The sequence below is a fragment of the Peromyscus leucopus genome, chromosome 16_21 (assembly GCF_004664715.2).
Source record: "Peromyscus leucopus breed LL Stock chromosome 16_21, UCI_PerLeu_2.1, whole genome shotgun sequence".
Classification (NCBI taxonomy): Eukaryota; Metazoa; Chordata; class Mammalia; order Rodentia; family Cricetidae; genus Peromyscus; species Peromyscus leucopus.
Genome location: NC_051084.1, coordinates 62,300,980 through 62,323,550, shown reverse-complemented (window position 1 = coordinate 62,323,550; position 22,571 = coordinate 62,300,980). Strand labels below are relative to the sequence as shown.

The window sequence follows — 22,571 nt, the reverse complement described above, 5'->3', positions numbered from 1 at the left end:
AAAGCACACAAAGCCTGTAAATAGTACTTTAAAAGATTTATTTTTTTTTATTTGTGCTTGTGTGTATGTGTGTGTGACTGTGTGGGCACTTGTGTGTGAGTGCCAGCAGAGGCCAAGGTTCGGACACTAGATCTCCTAGAACTGGAATTGCTGGCAACTGTAAGTTGCCTGCCAGTTCATGCACTGAGGACAGGACCCAGTCCCACTGGAGGGATGCCTCCCAAGCAGATCAAGCTAATCAACTGTCTTATTTATCCTGAGGGCCTGATCCAGTTGGGGGCTCCTCAGCTTATTGGTTCATAATTCATGTGTTTCCTTTCATTTGTATATTTGTCCCTGTGCTTTTTCCAACCTTGGTCTCAACAATTCTCGCTCATACAAACCCTCCTCTTTCTCACCAATTGGACTCCTGGAGCTCTACCTGGGGCCTGACCATGGATCTCTGCATCCGGTTCCCTCAGTCATTGGATGGGGTTTCTAGCATGACAATTAGGATGTTTGGCCAGGTGGCCTTCGAATACTTCAGAGATCTATTCAGAGGGCCTGATCCAGTTGGGGGTCCCTCAGCCTTTGGTTCATAGTTCATGTGTTTCCATTCGTTTGGCTATTTGTCCCTGTGCTTTATCCAACCTTGGTTTCAACAGTTCTTGCTCATATAAACCCTTCTCTTTCTCGCTAATTGGACTCCCGGAGCTCCACCCGGGGCCTAGCCGTGGATCTCTGCATCCAGATTCCTCAGTCCTTGGATGGGGTTTCTGGCATGACTATTAGGGTGTTTGGCCATCCCATCACCAGAGTAGGTCTGTTCCGGCTGTCTCTCGACCATTGCCAGCCGTCTATTTTGGGGGTATCTTTGTGGATTTCTGTGGGCCTCTCTAGCACTTTGTTTCTTCCTTTTCTCATGTGGTTTTCATTTACCATGGTCTCCTATTCCTTGTTCTCCCTCTCTGTTCTTGATCCAGCTAGGATCTCCCGCTCCCACAGGCTCTCTTTCCCTCCACCCTCGCCCTTCATTACTCCCACTCATGTCCAGGTTGTTCATGTAGATATCAACCATTTCTCCATCATTGGGCAATCCTCGTGTCTTTCTTGGGGTCCTGTTTTCCAGGTAGCCTCCCTGGTGATGTGAGTAGCAATCCAGTCATCCTTGTTCCACCTCTAGTGTCCTCCTATGAGTGAGTACATACCATATTTGTCTTTCTGAGTCTGGGTTACCTCACTCAGGATGATTTTTTCTAGATCCATCCATTTGCCTGCAAACCTCATGATGTCATTGTTTTTCTCTGCTGAGTAGTATTCCATTGTGTATATATGCCATAATTTATTAATCCATTCTTCAGTTGAAGGGCATCTAGGTTGTTTCCAGGTTTGGGCTATTACAAACAATGCTGATATGAACATAGCTGAGCATGTGTCCTTGTGGTATGATTGAGCATTTCTTGGGTATATCCCCAAGAGTGATATAGCTGGATCTTGGTGGAGATTGATTCCCAATTTTCTAAGAAAGTGCCATATTGATTTCCAAAGTGGTTGTACAAGCTTGCATTCCCACCAGCAGTGGAGGAGAGTTCCCCTAGTTCCACATCCTCTCCAGCATAAAGTGTCTTCAGTGTTTTTTATCTTAGCCATTCTGACAGGCATAAGGTGGTATCTCAGAGTTGTTTTGATTTGCATTTCCCTGATGATTAGGGATATTGAGCAATTCCTTAAATGTCTTTCAGCCATTTGAGTTTCCTCTGTTGAGAATTCTCTATTTAGTTCTATAGCCCATTTCTTAATTGGACTGTTGGTCGTTTTGATGTCTAATTTCTTGAGTTCCTTATATATTCTGAATATCAGTCCTCTGTCAGATGTGGGGTTGGTAAAGATCTTTTCGCATTCTGTAGGCTGTCGCTTTGCCTTGTTGACCATATCCTTTGCTCTACAAAAGCTTCTCAGTTTCAAGAGGTCCCATTGATTGATTGTTTCTGTCAGGGTCTGTGCTACTGGTGTTATATTTAGGAAGTAATCTCCTATGCCAATGTGTTCTGGGGCTCATACAGGGACACTTGGCTTAGCCTGGGAGGAGGGAACTGGACCTGCCTGGACTAAATCTACCAGGTTGAACTCAATCCTCGGGGGAGTCTTTGCCCTGGAGGAGATGGGAATGGGGGGTGGGCTGGGGGAAGGTGCGGGGCCGGGGGGTATTGGGAGGGGGGAGAACAAGGGAATCTGTGGCTGATATGTAAAATTAAATTTAATAAATAAATTTTTAAAAAAAGAAATATATATAGCATTTTCTAACAATATCAATTTCAATATATATAATTTGTATACAATATAAAATAATCCAATCCAATGTAAAGTATTTACATTTTTCTTTTCTTTTCTTTCTTTCTTTTTTTATAAACAAGAACCTTAAATCTAATCTCCTTTGCTTAGCCCTTTTCCTAACCCTTGACAACAACTTGCAACCACCCCCCCTACTCCGTGAAAATTATCCCAGACCCAAAATGCATAAAAAAAAAGTTGCCTGCCATGGGTGATGGGAACTTAACTCTGGTTCTCTTCATAAACAGCAAATGGTTTAATGACTGAGCCATCCATCCAACCCTTCTCTAAGAATTACCTAAAACCACATTTTTCTAGTACATTAAAAAGTGTGATTCTCAATCCATTAATGTGTATAAAAAGGGGACACAAAAGAATTAATTTAGGAACATTTAAAAAATCTAGATGCAAATATTTGTGGTATTTCTATTCATGATCACCCAAACTCAGAAAACACTCAAATGTACTTCAAAAGACGAAATAAACAAACAGTTGATCCAGAGAATCAACTGTCTGCCCATTCAGCCTCAAAGAGAAAATGATGAAGAAAAGTGTATGGGGAGTATGGTAAATAACTTCTAATAACTAAACTTAAAATCAAATGCAATGTGGTGAGGGAGCTGCGGTCTACAGGGCAGACTCTGTATGATTCCATTTAAATAACATTCTAGAAAGGACCAAATGACAGAGACAGAGAAGACGTAGTGTTTGCCAGTGGGCAGGAGGCTGAGCTGTGTGTACTCTCAGAACAGAACTTTCTGGAGGATTAATGAAAATTATCTGTATCTTGATTGTTCTGCTGCTTACTTGGATTTCAAGTTAAAAAACAAACAAACAAACAAACAAAAACCAGAAATGGTCCATTTAACCACAAGTAAATTTGAAAAATAACATTTAAAAAAGTCTTGTCTATAGTCTCAGAAGTAGAATGTATTAATTATGGAGATAGTTCCGTGAGAGGACACATATTAGAATTTAATCACACAGTATGCTTTACATTTATGTTTTATCATATTCAATTATTCTAAATATTAAAACTAAAGAATCAGGATAATTATTTGCTTCTGATCATGACTTATAGCTGGCCTTTTTTCAAGTAGCTAATTCAAAACAAACCTTAATCTCACAGAAAACAAAAAATAGCTGTTATTTCTCTACTCAAATCACATCATGTATTTTTGTGCTGTGGTTTCCTTGGGTGAACCTGACAATTTGTTTGGAAGCCACAATTAGATGTTGGATGTCTTGACTCTGGGCTGACTCACCTCAGGGCTCCCAGAGCTCCTGTAATAACATCAGATGCAGTGGCTCTTCTTTGCAAGCATGTTGCTTAGGCTGAGCTGAGTTCACCTTATTTATTCTCAAGTATCTTTTTAGTATGAGCATCTGCATCAGGCCTATTACCCCAGAGAGGCGGGAATGGATTTTACTAGGTGCTCAAGGAAGTCAACAAAAATTAATAGTGTCCTGCATTTATTTAAGGCATTTAGGAGTTAGTAAATGATTCAATATATGCATAAAGTCAGAATGTAATAACTTGCAGAAAAATAACACAAACAAATATGATCATGGAAAACATTCTGACGGAAAAAAAAAATGATCTGGAAGAAACTTCAAAAACCCAGCACATTCATAAACAAAAACAGGAGAAGACAACAGTTGAGGTGAAAGATTGAAAGCCAGGGAAATTTTGATAGGCATTAAATGTCAGTCAAAATACCCAAAATAGCATTCTGACTATGATGGATTGTAATAAAGGGAAGATTCTAAGCTGAGAAGTGATGTGAGTCACAAGGGATACAGATTACTCCATAAGGCATGTAAAACACACCATCACCACATCAACAACAGTGGCTGAGAAATTAAAGACAGAGAAATCCAACTGGAATCTGAAAGATAAGAGAATTTCATGGTGGAAACCCCTGGCTTTCAAATATTTTTAACAATATGATCTTAAAAGTAATCTCAGTATACTCACTTTTCTATAACCTGGGGATATACTGCTCAAATATATTCACTTAAGCAGAAACTCAAGTTCTAGTAGGGGATCTAACACACAAGCTATAGACAAGCAAGAACAAAAGCTCTGGAAGGGTATAAGTGATAAACTAGGATTCATTAATGCATAGGAAGGTCTCAAGAGGATCCCATACAGACACTCTCTATAACTTCTTAACTCCTCAACAACTATATCTCTAAAATAAAAATGATTATTTGTTCCCTGCTTAAGAAATTAGAGAGAATAGCAACAACAGGGAAAATGACTATATGTTTGAATCTTTGTTTGACTCATGTAGAAATTAAATACTAATGTGAATTATATATGAAGGCTACTTTGTAGTGTTGTATCTCTGGACACTGGTACAGTGAGTGTTTGAAACAGGTGTCAGTCTTAGGGTGAGTACCTTTATCAACATGATGTCAGTAGTGATTACAGAAGCAGAGTATTTGATTATTTACTTTTATTTCTTTATTTTTTATTAAGATTTTTTTTATTCATTTTACATACCAAAGATCCCCCTCTTCCCTCCTCCTCCCCCTCCAGCCTCCCCCTTCCAACCTATCCCTCATTCCCTCCTACCAGAAGGTAAGCCCTCCCATGAGGAGGTACATTTAGTAGAGGCAGGTCCAAGCCCCTCCCCCTGCCTCAAGTCTGTGCGAGGTGTCCCATCATGGAAGTGGGCCCCAAAAGGCCTGCTTGTGCACAAGGGATGGATTCTGATCCAACTGCCATGATTATTTCCTTTTCTTTTGTCTTTTTAAAGCTTCTATCTATTCTAATTTAAATGTTATAAAAATCCCTCTATGCATAGCCTTGCCTCACAGACTTAGCTTTGACAATTATTAAATAATGATATTTAAGAATAGTTTACGGAAAACATTCAAAGTCATTTCTAATCTACAAGTTTTAAGGAGGAAGAAAACAAAACAGTAATCTACCAACGAAATGCCCAAATCATATGTGGTTCTGGAAATTTTTGTCAGCAACTCTTTTTATATTTGTTTTTATAGTTTATTACTTAAAAACTCTTGATGAGGCATGTGGCAAGCCTTAGTTAGCAAATGAAAAAACTACAGATAAAAAATATCTATGATGTCATACAAATCTGGGACAAATTATTCAGGGCCCCACAAATCTGACCCTTTAAAAACATATATTCAAAAACTCAAGCTTGAGGCAAAATGCCCACATCCTGTGAATAAGCATGTCTCTTCATGAATCAGTGCTCATCCTCATACAGATAGATGCACTGGCATTAAAAGAATATGGCCAACAGAATTAGTACTTGATAATTTTACATACCAGAAGATAGATCTGTAGTTAAGAAAAATGTTTTTAAACTTGCAATTAAGGCAAATTCATTGGAGATCCTCCTCATACTATACTGCAGCATTTTTTCAGAAAGATTTGTCTATTTCTCTACAGTAGATTTTATTTTACAAATTGAGATCTCACTATACTTTCCAGGCTTGTCACTCAAGCTACTGGGCTTAAGCAATCTTCCTCTCCCAGTAGTTTCCCGAGTATCTGGGTTTATCAAACAAAGGCTAATATTTACCATTTGTTTTTTCGGAGAACATTGATACATTATAAATGATTTGTTGTCTGGTAAAGATATGAAAGATATCTTTGAACATGTCACTCAAAGGTTATGGCTTTCTCTATATATCCGCTGACAACTGCCTTTAAGAATATCTCTACATGACATTTTAGCTCAAGCATGTTCTAGAATACCATTGCTGTTGTCCTGGTTCCCTCACTAATGAATTAAATTACTTATAGACAAGTGTCCATTAGATATATTCAAAGACAGACATTTTCAAATGCCTTATGAAGGGTAACTGGATCATTTTACAATTGCCTTCTATGAGTGTTTTCAGGCACTGGAATGTCAACAGGGCTGGTGTTCATTGTAGAAAGGATGAGGAAAACAGGACCCAAAGATTTGGGTTCACAATATTCAACAGCTGGATTGACTTATGAATTTCTATTGAGTGTAAGTCACATGGACTAAATAAAAAGAGAAAGGGAGGAAAGGAGAGAAAGAAGGGAGACATAACATAAATGTTAACATCTACAGGAAAATATGCATTTGGAGTCTTGTTCATTAAGTGCACCCTGAGTCTTAATTTTTAAAGGAGCTCTTTCTTCTTCTACTTGATGATATGGCCATGTCACCTTCTTGAAACTATGATGGCTTCTTATTCATGAAGTGACTTATTCCAGTTACAAAGGAGAAGGGTTACTTTTTTAGAAAATACAGATATAAAAGAACACTGTGCTGAAATTACCTGGAGGGGAAGTAACAGTAAAAACCAAGCGCCAGTTTGACCCAGAGATCAAGACGGACAATCTGGAGAAGCTCACATAGCCATCCCGTGTTTCTGCCTGGGTACATCCTATAAAAAAAGAAAACTGAAGGTGTTAGCTATCTAAACCAGAATGATGTCTTTAAGTCTTTTCTGAAAATAGGGTATTAAATAATAAAGTAAAATATTTTAAAAGAATTAAAAAAGATTGTTGTATCTATCCATTTCTTCTTAGACAAACCCTGGAACCAAATAATTCAAACCAAAATATAAAACAGCATTTATTGAAAGCATAATATGCCAAACACTGTCCTTTATAGATAGCTTTGTGTAGAGTCTATATATCAATACTATAGAATATGTTATGATCAATACTCTTGAGTTATATTATATAATTTATGGTAAGATTATAGTCACAAATATACCTTATTGTAATGTTACATTCCTACGCATTTGACTACTTTCTTGATACATGTCTAGCAAGAGGTTGTGTTTATAGGTTAGTAGCAGAATGCTTATCTAGCATATGAAACAGCCTGAGTTCAAACAGTAGCATCATCAAAAGAATGTATATCAAGAAATAAATTATGTTATCTGTTTAGGGCGGTGGTTCCCAACATGTGAGTCATGACCCACACAGGGGTCACATATCAGATATTCTGCATATCAGCTATTTGCATTATGATTCATATCAGTAGCAAAATTATAGTTATGAAGTAGTAATGAAGTAACTTTATGGTTGGAGGTCACCACAACACGAGGAACTGTATTAAAATATTAAAAGACTGCAGCACTTGGAAGGTTGAGAAGGGGATCAATCTCTCTCTTTAGGAAATCTGTATTAATGCAATAGTAGAGTTAAGCTAATACGTCAAGATGACAACAGCTTGCCATCAAATCATGACTGGAAGAGTACACTACTTTAGTAACACAGATTGCTTCAGCATTGGTTTCTCTGAATTAAAAGAAAAAAGTTGAAAAGAAAAGACACAAAGCTTACATTTTCATAAAGTTAAAGTAGGCAACTTAACTCAAGCTCACATCCCTGTACCATAAATTGCATTTGATCTACCACACCAAAATTTCCTTTCTGATTAATAGCTGTTACACTTCTCTCTGAAAATGTCATCATGGTAGACAAAGAGTTAAAAGAGTGATTTTAAAGTTTATGAATTTGTTTGTGATGTCTAAGGCTGAAAAGAATCATAAAGATTTAGTACATTTAGTGTTAACATTTTTCAATTCAATTGCTCAGTCCTTTCTATGAAAACAATGTCTTTCCTCATCAATTTTGCAGAGATAACTAAAAGTTTCTTTACACAAACCATATTTTCTTCCATCTCTAGAGAGTTCCAAAATAAATAAAATGCCCAGAAAAATGGAAATAAATAAGCCAAGACTCAAATAAATGATAGGCGCCTAAGATAAATGTACTTTATACTCTTTAAAACCTATATGCATCAAAATTATGGTCAATAAACTCTTGCAAACAATGAACTGCAGAGTACAGATGTTCAACATGAAATCGTTTGCTGCAGTTTTTCCTTTGACAAACGTCCTTATTGTTCCCATCTTTGGAAGAATGCAAAGCAGCATTTAATCGAAATGTGTCCATCGAGCACTGTGAGTTTGCCTCATAGAACAGCCGCCAAACTGCCTAATGGAAAGTGCTTCAGCTCCAAATGGGTTTGCTTTTGCGTTAAATACCAGCTTGCCTTACAGATCTCCACAAAGACTCCCATATATATCTATGATATTTTCAGATTTGAAGCATATGTGCCCAAAAGCTGAAGCGCTTGCTGCCAAGTACAGTACATTACTCCAGGGTCCATCATATCTTTGGAATGGCTATTATAAAATATACAAATGTGTTGACAGGCTCCCTGATCAAGCTGGTATTAACAAGGTACTGGCTGAGAGAACTCGGGGTGAAGTGGGGAGGCAGACTGAAAACACCACTGAAACTGGGTTATATAGCCACCAAGAAATCGCACCAAGGTGTGTTTCTGCAGAGTATATGGTTTCTAAAATCCCTTTGCACGCCACGCATCTTTCACCACCAACTCACTACTTGATATACATGCTAGCAAACTGATATATCAATAATGCCAGGAAGTTAGTTTTAAAAATATATAGATTTTTTTTTTCTACAATTGTGACCCATAATTGAGTTTCAGAGGATTTAAGGGAGACACCTTAAATTAATTGCCTTTGTATATGAATCCACTGTTTTGTGATGATAACATTTTTCATTGAGTAGGGACTAAGAACAGAAAACAAAGACCATTAAATGCAGAATAAAATACTTAGACTACACAAAGAGAATATTTCTGTGATTGTTATTTTCTTTTTCTCTGAGAACTACTTGGAGTAAGTTAGTAAATCCATTCCAAATGGTTCAATTTTCATTTTGTTGTTGTTGTTTTGAGACAGGGTTTCTCTGTGTAGCTTTGGTACCTTTCCTGGAACTCACTCTATAGACCAGGCTGGACTCGAATTCACAGAGAGCCAACTGCCTCTGCCTCTTGAGTGCTCGGATTAAAGGAATGCACCACCACTGCCCAGCTCAGTTTTCATTCTTTATGAAGTTAAGGGGAAATATTTCAATAATAGGAAATAAAGGTATGTGTGTGTGTGTGTGTTATATAACCATAAAAATATTTAATTTTTATCTTGTTTCATCATACACACACACACAAAATTAATACTTCTATCTACCATTCTATTGGATATCCCGAAACAGGCAATAGTGGTAATATCAATCCATGTAGGCTAGTTGGACTGAGCATCGCTTAGTATTTAGTAAAACTAAATGACAAACTTTCCCCTGCTTCATTCACATTTCATAACCACAATATTATTTTAAGCTAGTTAGTGAGATCATCCTTAGGATAAATGAAAGTACAGAAAAGAAGGATGATTCGGAAGAATTTTTACAAGTGAATGAAGCATAGAGTCTAAAGCATGTATAGTAAGGGAGAACTTGTTGAGGATGACCAGGGTTGTGAGTATCACAAGATACAAGGTATGAACAGGGTATGGCTGATAAATTGTGTGGTACGAGAAAAGAGTGAAGCATTTGAAAGAAGATAAAGAATTAATACAGAATGAAACATAAGTAAAAACTAGACATGAGCAAGTTCTGGAGAAGGTAGAGGCAGGTAAGTTCCACTAGTGATGTGCCATGTGAGGTTATCTTTTGTAGATGATACTGAGTATGGAAAAAAATCTGGGTATCATTATTTCTGACTGGAAGCTGATTTTCCATATACCCTAAGTATTATCGATACTGAAATACCACCACCACCAATATGGAATTGAACAATGGGCAGAGCAGCAGTACCCACACAGGAACTTCATAACTCTGTCTTGATACAGGTTTAAATGTTTAAACTTTGTATTGGCCAGCCCTGAATTGCCTATTAATCTGATTTCTCCAATATGAGGTTTGTTCCAGAAAAAAAATGGCACAAGGAAACTTGAACTTTTTCTCTGATATTTTAAACCTGAGTTTCAGACTATATTATTTAGGTTAAAGAAGTAACCCAGAGCAAAACCATGATGACAATATGCATGTCAACTCTATCAAAGTGAAAAGTTAAAAAAAAAAGAGGCTGTATCTCTAACATGTCTGTGAGTAGATTCTCACAAAATGCATGCAATTTCTTAGACCTACCAAAATACAGAGAATGGCAGTACTAATGGGAGCACAAAGATATTGGAAATTTTGACAAAAATACATTTTGTGGAGGCTGGAGTTAAGTGGTTAAGAGAACTGGCTATTCTTCCAGATTCAATTCCCAGCCTTCATATTTTATCCTACAATAGTCTATAACTCCAGTTCCAGGGGATCTAACACTCTCTATGGCCTGCAGGCACCAGTCACACAAGTATTATACAGATATACATGTATGCAAAACATCCATATAAATTAAGAAAAAAATAAGCTTAAGAAATGTATTTTGTAGGTAGCCTGTAAAGATAAGGCTTCTGAATAAGATATCAAAGGTCAAAATAATTGAAGCAAATTATATTAATTCAGGGCCCCAACCTTTATTTAGGGACAAAGAACAAAAAGTAAAAAAAAAAATCCACATGAAAGATGGATATTTTAAATCAGATTATAAGAATAGCCTTAAAGCAAAAATAAATGTAGCTGAAAGAACAGACAGAATTGAGCACAATTACAACTGACTCCTCACATGCAATTAATTATCTTACATATCTATGGAAGCATGTGATATATTCTAGACATATAGGTAGCAAGAAATATCCTCATCAAGGAAATGAGCAATTATAAAGATAGGCTGATGTTCAACCTGGTAAAGAAGTTATTTCCATGTGTGTAGAAAAAAAGTTTAGCTAATACAAGGTCAACAGAAAAAACATAGGCTAGCCCATGAAGTATATGAAAAACGTGAGATGTCAATTTGTCAAAGAAATATCTTCAAATTGTGTTGAGGATAGCGGTATATGACTAGTTATGACAATGTACAACATAGCACCGTATGGCATTATTGGAAATTAGCCATCAGGGAAGAAGCTTCCTGGTTGATTTAAGATGGATTTCTCTATGTAATCCAACCAAACTATGTAGTGTCTTTAGCTGTGGAGTCTCACCATTTACTTATGTTGAGTAACCAAGAACAATAGCAGTAGCCTGTGTTCTTTTGGAAACCCCTGCTACACAGAAACAGACATCAGTCATCTTATCCAATCCTAGCCCCCCATGCTACAGCACTGGCCTGCCCAGCACCATGTAGTCACTGGTGCAAGAGTGGCATGGACCATAAGGATGATAACCAACCAGTTAAGGTCTGTTCCACATGAGGGAATTTATGTCTTGTACAAACCTGGTCAAAAACCCGTGACCATGGAGGTCATGGGCACTACGGGAGAACTTACTATTGTTATTTTGCTAAATGTTGTCATCAAACATCCTTCTAAATATTTCTAACTATACTCATAGATTCAGACGTTCTCATCTATGGTCAGAGAAGCTTCTTTTTGCAGTGAGCAGGACTGAATGCAGACTCTTAAGCGGGCTAATTACTGAGAATAAACGACTGTGAGTACTCATCCTTCAATGAGACATCTGTATTAAGTCCTCACCAAAGCTAAGGGAACATTATGGAAGAGGAAGGCAAGAAGGTAATAACTGGAAGACGGAAAGGAGTATTGTGAAATGCTCTCCTCTGGATATGATACAATTATAACATTCATGAGTTCAAAGAGGCCTGAAGAAGATCAAGCAGCTTGCATGGGTAAGGGGCTCACAAGTCCCTACCCTTGGCTGAGGAGTTATTGGCAATTGATGGAGACTAGAGGAGGGATTGTCACTTTTCTTTGGAGGTGTGGCCACTTGTAGGATCCTATGGAAGACCCCATACTTACACACATAATGGTAGAATGATGTAGATGCTGTGGGATATAAAATAAAAAGGACGTGACATTGTGAGGGGGATGTTTATGAAGACAAGGGAAGTTGGAAGAGAGAATATGTTGGGTGGATGTAATCATAGTACATTGTATACATATATGAATTTTCAGCTAGGGAAAAACCCAGGAACTCACAAGATTGTCTCTAGCTAAGACTCATAATGGTGGAGAGGGTGCTTGAACTAGCCTTCCCCTGCACTCAGATTTGTGTCTACCCTAATTGTCATCGCAGAACCTACAATCAGTGACTTATGGAAGCAGATGCAGAAAACCAGAGACAAACACTTGGCCAAGACCCAGAAGTTCAGTTGAAGAGAGGGAGGAAGGATTATAAGAGCAAGGGGGTCAGAATCATGATGGGGAAAAAACACAGAAATAGCTGACCCAAGCTTAGGGGAGTTCATGGACGCTGGACTGACAGCTGCGGAACCTGCATGGGACCAAACTAGGCCCTCTGAATGTGGGTGAAAGTTGTGTGGCTTGATGTGTTTGTGGGTCCCCTGGCAATGGGACCAGGACTTATACTGGGTACACGAAAGGGCTTTTTAGATCCCATTCCCTATGGAATGATGCCTTACTCAGCCTTGATGCAGTGAAGAAGAGCTAGGTCCGGCCCCATCTTGGTATGCCAGCCTGTATTGACTACTGAAGGGAGGCCTTATCCTCTATGAGGAGGGGATGGGGGTGAGATGGGGGTAGGTGGAGGGAGTGGAAAAAGAGGAGGGAGGGGGAACAGGGGTTGGTATGCAAAAGGAAAGAAAAAAATTTAAATAAAAAAATTATAAAATAAAAAATAAGAACACAAAAGTTTTAATATAACATAGTAATTTAAAATTGACTATGATTCACTGCTACAGACCAGCTTCCAATGGCACTGAGATATCAGTATATTCTAGGCATGTCATTTTCATGACAACAGTAAAGGCATAAAAGGCCAGTGTTATAAACCATATTGCTAGAAAGAATAGACTGTAAAAACTCACAAGATTCCTTGCTGTGCCTTGGAAATATCATGGTAGAAATAAATGTTCATACATAATACAGATCAGTTCTAATCTTGTTTTGTTGTTTTACCGTTACTGATAGGTATCTCCTTAACATGCATATCTTGAAAATATTATTTTTCAGCAACAACTAAGATACTGTTTAGAATATTTCTATGATGTAAAAGTAGCAATATAGACTCTTGGTTAAGAAACTTGATCATCTGGTCTTAATAAGAATAATTCAGTAATGCAAATTCAACAGACAATAAAAATTCATTGGCTCTATTCTTTTAGGTAGACTTTTGTGAGATAGGTGGTTGCAGGTATAGACTTTCTAAAAATACCATTTTATGAAGTTCTGTATCAGTTAGTTTTGATTGTCAACTTGACAGAATTTGTCATCACTGTGGAGACACACCTCTGGGTGCTTCTGTAAACATGTTTTCAGAGAAGCTTAGCTGAGGCAGGAAGACCCATTCTGAATGTTGCTAGTACCAACCTCTGGCCAGCAATCCCAGGATAAATACAAACAAGAAAGCAAGTAAAGTCCCAGCGTCCATCACTCTTTGCTTCTTCCTGACTGTCCGCGTGATGCCACCAGCTGCCTTACATTCACACTGCCATAGCTTCCCACTGCGATGAACTGTCCTCCTTCTTAAACTGTGAACCAAAATAAGCCCATTCCCCTTGGGCTGCTGCTATCAGGAGTTTTGTGACGAGAACAAAAGTAACTAATACACCTATATTAAAATTATTTCAATGGGTTTAATTTAGGGAATATTTTTAAAATATTTCATTAATTATTTGAAAATTCCATATTATATATTTTGTTCATATTCACCTTCACTTCCTCACTTCTCCCAGACCCACTTCCTCCTCCCCACTCCCCTGGCTTTTTGTTCTTTTATTTGCTTGTTTGTTTGCTTTTTCAAACCCACTGAGTATATTTTGGGGAACATTTTATCAATTTTTTTCACTGAAACTGCTTAGGAAAAAATGAAGGCATTGGCCTTTCTAGTGTTAAAAAAAAAATCTCTGGCCTACTCAAGTATCAGGGGTAGCTTTAGAAACTTCCACAGAGCCAGCATATTCTTGGCTGTATCAAATCGTGTTAAAATGAACTTCTCTTTGCCTCAAGGTAGCAGCTTTAGAACTGAATCATAGATCTGTGGCCATACATGACGGGGCTCTTTTATCTTATTTTTTTTTCTTCCTTTGCTGGGGATTGAACCCAGTACTGCTTACATGCTCAACTTTACCACTGAGCCATGTGCCCATTGAAAAAGACAATCCTACCTATCATCAGAGAATCCATGGTTCTTGTGTAGGGTTTGAAGACCATTTCCACTGCACATAACATGGAATTGACAGCTAGTTGAAATAACAAGGACTAATTAATTGGAGTAGGTGGAGGTGCTTTATAAGAAGTAGGAGCCCTTTGTCACACAAACCATAACAATTGTAACCCCAAACTCTCTCCTTTGCTCTAAAATGTAAGCCACTTCTAAAGAAGTCTCTCTTCTGCCCTGCTTCCCCACCTCTGTCTTAATTTGGCTCAGCATTCAGGCACTTACCTTCTTTTTATTTATTTATTTTTTAAATTTTATAATTTAATTTAATTTTACATATCAGCCACTGATTCCTTGATCTCCCCCGTCCTGTACCTTCCCCCCCCCGGCCCACCCCCCATTCCCATCTCCTCCAGGGCAAAGACTCCCCTGGGGGGTTGAGTTCAACCTGGTAGATTCACTCCATGCAGGTTCAGTCCCCTCCTCCCAGGCTGAGCCAAGTGTCTCTGTATAAGCCCCAGGTTCCAAACAGCCAACTCATGCTCTGAGGACATCATCCATTAAAGGCTAGGCTCACAACCAAAAATATAAGAGCACTTTCCTTCTTTTGTTTCCCCTCTGATGCCTCTCATCTCAATGAGTACCACCAAACTCCAATCACCGTAGTAATGTCAGACCTCAAAGTCATCCTTTATTTCTTGTTTCTTTTACTCACCATATGTCACTTGATTCTACTTCTAAAAGGCAGTCTGAGCCAGCACTCTTTAGATCTCCACTTTCTGTCCAGCTGATGCAGTGTCCATTCTTATGTCTCACCAACTATACGCCAGAGAGGTTATCTAACACAGATGTTAGACTTCAGCACTGCAACCTAATTAAAGATCTCCCAGTGGCTGTGCATCTCACCAAAGGCACAGGCCAGGCTCCCTACCTCCAATTCTAGAATCCACTGATATCTGGCTCCAACCTACCTCCCTGATATTTCACCTTCTCTCCTGGTTTCTCTTAGTTAATAGGCTTCTTTGTCCTTGTTCTGTCTATATAACTTGTTCTTTTTAATATAGTGTCTGTAGATCACAGTTTGGATTTTAAATGTAAAATCGTGGTGATGGAACTATTCTAAAATAACAATATATATTTTTGTAGCCCCCAAACAAAGACAAGTATTGGCATCAGAGCTAATACTTAGATACTCTGAACACCCGGTTTGTCATAGACCACTGGGATACACCCATAAGCAACATTTTTATCCCATTGAGTTGGTTATTTTGCAAGAAAGTCTTTGTTTGACAAGTCAGATGGTCAGAATGTAAAACACAAAAACTACTTTTCATATAAAAATCATGATACGCATGTTTATTTCTCCTTGGTTCATGGACAAATATAAAATTTGGGTATTTCCTGCAGAATACATAATCCCAGTTCTCTTTTTTCTAATACTAAAAACACTTCATATTAAATTACTTATATTTTCACTTTGATATATACAAACGCCCATGAAATTAGATGGAGCTGGCCTTGCTGCCAGAGTTGAACAAGAGAGTAAGATGGGCATGAAAACAACAGAGGCAAAAGACCTCAGTGGGAAGGTTGGCCCAGGGTCAGATGTTTGCACATTTACTGCATTTATCCTTCCTAACACTGAGGGTACTATGTATTTCCGTTCCCCTAATAGAAGCCACAGGTACCAGGCAAATGAAACCCTGGGCAAAAGAATGTGCCACGGGAGCACTGAGTAGACCATATAGAACCTAGGACTCAAGAATCGGCCACATGGTGAGGCTGTAAATATTTATTGCTAGACTAGTATTCCTTTTCATATACATTTGGCACTGTTGACAGAGAATGAAAAGAACTCAGAGAACTCTTTGGGAATGTTTGTGTTTGCCATGAATTCGTAATGGGGCTGCAATGGTTTGGACGGGGTTGGAGGATGTCCCCTAGGAGTTCATGTGTTGAAATTTTATATCCCTTGAATATGTGCTTTCCTGGGAGAAACTTTGGGATTCCTGTGCATCTTCTGTCAAGTTTCCCCAAAAGTAAGAATTTTCACATATAAAATGATATGAATCACATATTCAGTAGAAGTAAAGGAAGGAAATGTGATTTGAAATTGATAAGGTCATCAAGTGGAGCCTCCATGATTGAATATGATACAATGATTAAAAGAGCCAAACATACATAATTATATATGTATGTATTGTGTGTATGTGTGTGTGTGCATGTAAAACCCTGTGGCATCTGTGGCATTCTGTCAGCCAAAAAGGTCACCAGGCCCTGGAAACTCTGTATGAACCACATAATCTCCTTTTCTCTATAAAATCGCCAGCTTCAAGTGTTTTGTTATAAGCAAATATCTAAGACAGTATGAATCTTTGTTGTACAAAGTAGTAATGTCACTGGCACCTACCTTTTAGCATCAAATCTGATGCCCCTTCCAGGGAAGCTGAAATAATCCAAGGCTCTGAGGGGAAACCCAAAGACTCCACTCTTTGGTTCTGGCAATAAGAAAAAGAGGGAAAAAACTGGATTTAGAACATCATTTTTTGATGTTCTCTAAAAAAATGAGGAATGTTCACACATAAATGTTATTAAGCACACATGTACTTCGGGGAAGGAAGGAAATGATGAATGCATCCCTTCTCATGTTCAATCAAAATTGACTTATTGAGAGGAGACCATGGAACTTATTGTCTGCAATTTTAAAGCAGTGCTTGGAAGAAGAGAACCTGAAACTGAGTTACAAAAGAGAAGGGCATCCCAGGTATCCTAAGGTGGCTGGTAAGAAGAAAAGGTAAGAGAAGACAGCAGGGTAGAGAGATCCTCAGTAGCACAGCACTTGCCTAGCATAGAGACTGCTCTGAGCTCAATCTTCCACTCCCTCAAAAGAAAATAACATAAAGTAGAATCAAGGCCATGGAGTCTGAAGGTGGGATTTCAGCAAACATAGGAGTTGACCGACTTCAAGAATGAGCATGGGGAGGAAAAGCATCAGAGGTCTGCGTTCGCCTTTGGTCAATCTCACACCTTCGTAGGAAATGCAGGAAGACACAGTGTGATGTGCAAGAACAACAGACAGCAAGCTGGCATCAGCGTGGGGCCTTCACCCCTATGTTCCAGTCTCTTTCGCCCGAGGAGATCTGTGTCTTGTTCCGCCGTCATCAGAGAGGCTTCCTTTGGCAGCAGATGGGAGCGAGTGCAGAGACACACAACCAGAAATTATGTAGAGAGAGAGTCTAAGTTGAAGGTTTCCATCAGATATTGGGGAGCCCCTCAGAACAGGGGGGAAGAAAGACAGTAGGAGTCAGAGGGAATGGAGGAAACCAGGAGAACATATCCCACTGAATCAACTAAGTAGGGCTCACATGGGCTCACAGAGACTGAGACAGCAAGCACCTGGCCTGCATGGGTCTGCACCAGGTCTTCTGGGTGTATGTTATGGCGTTAGCTTGCTGATTTTGTGGAACTCCTAAGAGGGGAAGCAACTGTGTCTCTGACCATTTGCCTGCTCTTGAGACCGCCCTCCCTCAAAACTGGGTTGCTTTGTCCAGCCTCAATATGTGGCTTTTTCCTTGTCTTTAATTGTGTCTTGTTTTGTCCTGTTTGGCTGTTGTCCCTTGGAGGCCTGCTCTTCTCTTTAGAGGGAACCTAATGGGAGTGGACCTGGGGGAGAGGGCAGGTAGGAGGGAGCCAGGAGAAGTGGAGTGGGGGGGGGGAACTGTGGGCAAGATGTATGGTATGAGACAAGAATCTATTTTCAATTAAGAAAAAAAAAAGAATGACCATCATAGTGAGAATTTCTATGTGTTGCCAATTTCACATGGCAGTCGCTCTGTAAATGTAGATTAGGAATGTTTCAACATAAAGCATGTTCTGTGGAAAAATGGTCAGATCTGAGGCACTACCTTCTCATCCAGGAAGACAAGCTGTGGCTGAACCGGCAGATCTACTCCCACTTCCCCATCTGAAGGCTGGACCAGCATGGAAAGTACAGAGGGCCGGGTATATATGAGGTTCCCAGTTCTTAAAGTACTTGCATTTCTAAAAAAAAAAAAAAAAAAAAAAAAAAAAAAAAAAAAAAAAAACAAAGATGAATGAGATCAATATACCCATAGGATTACAAAGATCACTTCTGTTTTCCATAGAAGAGTTTGACTGGTGAGAATATTTGAAGTTACCTGTATATCTACAAACATCATAAATACACCGTGTAGTGAATAATTCCATCTTTACCCACAATTTGTGCATCCAAAATATTATGGATTATCCATGCTTAAAAATGAGGGTAAAGCAATTGGGAAGTGAAAAGTATGAACTTATAATTTTCACCAGTGTATTAAATTAGGCCCAAAAAAACTTCAGTGAAAACTATGATGACACTGAAATCTTTATAAGGCAAGGTTATGCTCGGCTATAAGCTGCTGAACCAGCTCTCCTGGGATATACCCTAATTTGTACTGTGCTCCAGTGTCTATGGTACAAATATTTTCCTACCATGGCTGAGTCCAAAATACCAAGATGCCACTGGACAAATCTAGGAAGAGATGGCCCTAACTCCACCACACCACCATTTTGTATTTATACTCTCCAAATGTACTTTCATTAAATAGGTCCCATAGCTACACATTAATTGTAGTCCTTAGAAACATATGGTGCCAATAATGGTGGTAGTGGGTGTTTAGTGACACTGTATACCATGTACTATTAGCTTTGTCTGTATAAACTTATTACAGCTTTAAAACAAATCTGTGAGTTAGGTGCATTTACTTGGGTTTGAGGAGTGAGGGGTTAAAAAAAAGAATGACATAGCACATGCCTTGTAAACCATAACTATTTTTGCCACTTAACTATACTGCCAGTGACCTATACTACTTCTCACGTTGTCCAGACATGCTAACTGCTGATGAGACCTAGCATAAAATAGTTCTATAACTCATGATACCTCAAAGCAACTCAGTGTTTTGGTTTGCTGAAAGATGTAGCTAATGAAAACATTAGTAACTTACTATTTCTTTTAACTTATGTATTACACATCATAGACATGCAACAGATATTTCACAAGCTAAATGGAGATTTGTAGATAATATACCACGCATTCTGCTCCAATATACAGTGTGATTTGATGAGCTGCATTTAAAGTAGTTAGTTCTGGTCTCATAAAGTTTTTATTGTATTTTCAACCAAATTTTCAATTAAATATTTGTGAGTCACTTATGCTATTTTCTGTCTCCTACTCTTCCCTCATGGCAGTAAGAAAGAATAAAGCATTGTTTACTTATCAGAGGCAGTGAATGACAGTCAGAGGTGGACGTTAGTCCTGAAAGAGGAAATAATGAAAGAATGATTATAATGGGCCAAAATATATGAAGTTTCTACAGGAAGCAATTTCCTTGTGCCCTACAAACCAAAGAATGGTACAAGCAGAGTGGAAGTATATGGCCCTAGGAATATGGATTTTCCACCAAGCTAAGGTCCTGGCTGCTGAAACCTCTCCCAGGAAGTTCTGTGCCCAATCATCTAAGTTTGCTTAGCCTGAAGAACTAAGGTTCCTTTCTTTGTTAAAAAAAAAGAATGTACATTAGTGTTGTTTTTTAAAATATGTCATTCTATTTTTTTGTTGGGTGCAGTTATTGGAAACATTTAATATTGTTACTAAGTCTTATTCCTCTAGTAACCTCATCCTTAAATGTTTTCTGATAAGAGAGGGGTACAAGCAAACATCATGGGTTAAGGAAACTGAAAAACCCATTAAAGACTCTGACATAAGTACATTGGTATCTGGAGACCGTAGGTTGGCTTGAATGCTTACAGAAAGGCCAGTCCCTGACACACTTTAAAGTTTATTGTGAGCAAACACCTCTTATTAAATGTAAACAGCATCTCACTGGAGGTCAGAGACTGGCGGCTGCAGCATATCCCAAGGTAATACCACTTTAAGCTCCACATAAACTCTTAAGCAGTTTCTATCCTAAAACCTGACCGTAGGTGGTACAGTTTTTTACGATATGTTATAATAGTGCAATAAATCTGTTAGCTTAAAATCGAATCTCCGTGGCCTTTTAGAGAAATCATCATTAAATGCAGGGTCCTGTTAATGATGCCATTGAAGTGAAATTGTTTAATCTGCTAAGGGGGTGAAAGGTCACCAAATGAATTTTTTATAATACATCAACTTGACACGCAATAGGGAAAACTGTAATAGATAAAAGCAAAGGAAAAGGGCACTGTCTTCTTCTGATAGGTCAATAGCAGCCAGGAGAGTCACTCATCCACTTTCCTTTCATGATGGGGCTCCTTTTGCATTTAATATGGACACCCAATTAATACCTCAGTACCACAGACAACCTCATTTTAGGTGACTTATAGCAATTTCTCCCCCTTCCCTGAAATGAAAGTGATCACAATACATCATAGCATTGTGCGAATTAACGTTAATTGATTCAAGTTACCAAGCAATGATGGGCCGCTTATATAATCTAGGCGTTATTGGGTGCTAGAAGGGATGAAGGGAAGATTAGATTCCAGTGTCCGTTGCTGTGACGACGGGAGTCACCTGACGCCTTGTTAGACAGTTGTAAGGTTCTATTGCTGGCCCCAGTGGGGTCGTCAGTAAACTGGAGTGATGTCCAAACATCATTACACGCTGCTCCAATATTAAAGCAAAGGGATTAGCAACTTATTGCAAGCAACCTGGATTTGTCATTGTGCTGTCGTTATCCAATTTCCAACTGCTAATGTGACTGTAGCCTGCAGGCAAAAGGACCTACAGCCAAACTTTAAAAAATGGGGGAGGAACGTTCCCTCCATCTCCTCCAGTTTCAACCACTATTTAACAGCTTGCAAAACTCAGTCAAGTATGTGAAATATATTTTTCCCTGCAACGCTTAAGTGTAGGTTGAAGGAGGAAGATCGTGACGGTGCAGAAACTTCCCAGCTCAGAGACCACCACCATTCTTTCCAACATGTGCTTCTAAATCTGGTGGAGGTGACATGCTCACCTCCTAGAAGATAAGACTATGGTAAACATAACAAATGGAAAGGAAAAAATCCTAGTGGTAGACACTGTCTCTCAATAAGACCTACTGTGTTGGGGGATCGGGTGTGGGGAATTTCTGGTACTTCCTCTTTGCCCCTCCGAGGTTGTCTACTAGGTTTCCACTAAACAAAAACATAAAGAAATCCTCGTGTTTTCATTAGATTTCCAAGGTATCCTGAGTGCCTATGGTCTCTCTTGTTGTCAATGGACTAGAAAAATGATACAGTTTATATGTACCATGGAGGAGACCTGAAAAAAAGGGAATAGGTGCTTTCTGTACCCCAAAAGAAAAAAAAGTAAGTTTTCCAGTCAATTCCAGTTGACAATCAATGTTAGACCTCCTAATATGTACAAAAATTGCTTGAGGCAATGTGAGATATGCAAAGATAAATACGACACTATGACTCTGCCCCTGGATTCTTTCATACCTCTGGACGACAAGAATGGCTTTCCTAGATATCTTTCTGAATTGATACAAACCATTTTATTCACATTTAATGATCTTCATGATCCCTATTAAACTCAGGCAGCTCCCTTAGCAGTTGCTCTTCATAGTTGGGAAGAATTATCTTATGATCTCCTACTGATGCTATGGTCCAATAATTTCAAGTCTGACACATTACACGCCCCTACTCCATCTTACCATAACACTTTATCACCTCAGTACCCATCATACCCTTTCTCTGCACTTAGGCCATGAATTGCCTCAGGAAGGCTACTACCCAGATTGGCCTGGCTAATTTCAACTTTGGGTGTGCTGTCCACATAGTGAGCTTACTTATGCTCCAAACTATTTAGCTAAACTCTTGGATGGCCTGAAATTATCCATTTAAAATAGCAGTATGCTGATAGTAAACATGATACATCTTTCAACAATTTCAATGAAAGGCAAACATTCTGGAAACGTATCTAATATATTTTAATTGGTAAGTATTTGAGATATTACTTTATGATAAATCTAGCAAGAATAAAATTATGAGTTAAAGTTATGCAAAAGTACACAAATAACTATTAAGATTCTATACAAATATTCAAATTTTTCTATTTACATGGAGGTATGGTAGTGGTAAAAGTTTAGTTAGAAGGAAACAAAAACCACTCAAGGTCTTTTTAGTCAAAGAGATTAATACAAAGTAGTGAAGGTTGTGGGCATGGAGACCTTTGTGCTGACAGATAAGTACTAGAGGAACCTGGAGTGTT

The 22,571-nt window shown here is 38.6% G+C and overlaps 1 protein-coding gene across 4 annotated transcripts in view; it reads right to left on the bottom strand.

Moving 5' to 3' along the window:
• Positions 1 to 22,571, bottom strand: part of Pkhd1 (PKHD1 ciliary IPT domain containing fibrocystin/polyductin) — a 466,475-nt gene that overhangs the window by 15,794 nt on the left and 428,110 nt on the right. For all 4 annotated transcript variants that reach the window (XM_028868108.2, XM_037199703.1, XM_037199704.1 and 1 more), the window contains 3 exons: positions 18,241 to 18,376; positions 16,746 to 16,833; positions 6,604 to 6,711 (listed from right to left, as the gene is read on the bottom strand). In XM_028868108.2, coding sequence (XP_028723941.2) covers positions 6,604 to 6,711; positions 16,746 to 16,833; positions 18,241 to 18,376 — 332 coding nt within the window. The remainder of the gene's footprint in view (positions 1 to 6,603; positions 6,712 to 16,745; positions 16,834 to 18,240; positions 18,377 to 22,571) is intronic.